At 47.1% G+C, this 1,941-nt stretch overlaps 1 protein-coding gene across 1 annotated transcript; it reads left to right on the top strand.

Moving 5' to 3' along the window:
- The first annotated feature begins 751 nt into the window (after nt 1–751).
- On the top strand, nt 752–1,693 carry LOC128473944 (olfactory receptor 52P1-like). The gene has a single exon (XM_053456166.1). It carries the CDS (start codon nt 752–754, stop codon nt 1,691–1,693), a length of 942 nt encoding a protein of 313 aa, XP_053312141.1.
- The last annotated feature ends 248 nt before the right edge of the window (nt 1,694–1,941 follow it).

The raw sequence follows: 1,941 nt of genomic DNA, 5'->3' as shown, positions 1-1,941 counted from the left end.
GTATTATAAATGTAATTATTTTATATTTTATTATATATTAATTATATTATACAGTATATGATATTTTATTATAAATATATTCTAAACATAATTTTAGATTTTATTATAAATATTATTTATTGGACTGAAAACTATTCCTGACAAAAATCAGTAGATTTATGAAATTTATAAATTTGACAAATCCAAAGCCGGGTCTGTCGGAAGTCCAAAAAGTCGGCAGTAAACCTTCATAGCGTAAGATACTTTTCGCTTTCCTCACCTCAGTGGTCTCCAGCACAAAATACTTTGAGGTTTATCTTATTGGTTTTTGGGGTTGAGATTTTACAATTCAAAATTTCCAATTTCTTTTAAAAATGTTTTTTTTTTAAATGTATTATTAACATTATTATTAGTATCTGGTCTGGCAGGAAAACCAGAATATTCCGCATCTGGCAAAGGAGGGCCGACCGGCTGCCTTATTGTAATCTGGAGGAGTTATAAACTGGAAATATTATAAACCCTCCCCCCCCAAAAAAAATTTAATTTAGCAGCGGAATTTTTTTCTTTATTCTTTATCCCCCTCTTTCTCATTGGTCGTCGTCTCTTTGCTATAATAATTCAATCTGTATTTTATTACATTTTTATCTAAATGTTTTTGATAATATTTCACCCAGCGGGTGGAATCCGTGGTGATATATTTTACATTTTACATTTTAAATTCATGTTCCGTGGCGTTTCTGTTTCTCTCCAGGGTCGCTTTTGATTTCTCGCTATGAAGTTTTCCAACCCAAATGAGACTTTGCTTTTTTCGCACACGGATTTCATCCTCTTGGGCTTCCCGGGGGTAGTAACGTCCCGCCGTCTCCTCGCCTTCCCCTTCTCCGCCGTCTACGGCCTGATCCTGATGGGCAACGTGGTCATTCTGCACAGGATCTGGGTGGAGAAGGCTCTCCGCTCCCCCATGTACAACCTCATAGCCCTTCTCTTTGCGGTGAACATCTCCTGCACGACGGCCATTGTTCCCAAAGCTCTGACGGGGCTGCTGCTGGGACTGGACGGCATCGGCCTCCGCGATTGCCTGTTTCAGATGTTTTATATTTATACGGCTGTCATGTTTGAGTCTAGCGTCCTCTTGATGATGGCCTTGGACCGGTACGTGGCCATCTGCAAACCTCTGCGCTACCATCACATCATGACGAAGAGCCTCCTGCTCAAGCTCTCCGTGGTGAGCGCCATCCAGTGCGGCCTCTGGACGTCGCCGATAATTATCGTGGCTTCGAGGGTCCGTTTCTGCAGATCCAACGTCATCCTGAACTTTCTCTGTGAGAACATGGTGCTCCTAAACCTGGCGTGCGGCGACGTCTCCCGGCTCCAGATCGTGGGACTTGCGGTGAGGATCGCGGTCACCGGCCTGGACATCACCGTCCTGCTCATCTCTTACTCCAAAATCCTGTACACGGCGCTCCACGCGGTTTCCAGGAGCGATCGCCGTAAAGCGCTGCACACCTGCGGCACGCACTTGCTCGTGGTGGTGCTGAATTACTCGTGCGGCCTGCTGTCCTCCATGGCCTATCGGATGGACATCTCGGTGGACATTCAGAATCTGACCAGCGCCGTATATTTCCTGTTCCCGGCCACCGTGCACCCGATTATTTACGGCTTCAGAGTGAAGGAGATCAAAGCCAGTTTATTAAAGTCGTGGGGGATGGCATGAAGACGCTCTCTGTAATTCTCTGTCTCTCGGTCCCCCTCTCTCTCCGTCTCCCGCTCCCCCTCTCTCTCCCTCTCCCGCTCCCCCTCTCTCTTCGTCTCCCGCTCCCCCTCTCACTTTGTCTCCTGCTCCCCTCTTCTCTCCGTCTCTGGCTCCATCTCTTGCTCCATCTCCCACTCCCCCTCGCTCTCTGTCTCCCACTCCCCCTCTCTTTCCGTCTCCCGCTCCCCCTCTCTTTCCGTCTCCCGCTC

This window comes from Spea bombifrons, chromosome 2 (genome assembly GCF_027358695.1).
Source record: "Spea bombifrons isolate aSpeBom1 chromosome 2, aSpeBom1.2.pri, whole genome shotgun sequence".
NCBI classification, from domain to species: domain Eukaryota; kingdom Metazoa; phylum Chordata; class Amphibia; order Anura; family Pelobatidae; genus Spea; species Spea bombifrons.
Note: the sequence above shows the minus strand (reverse complement) of the source record. Positions and strands in the feature narration are given on the sequence as shown.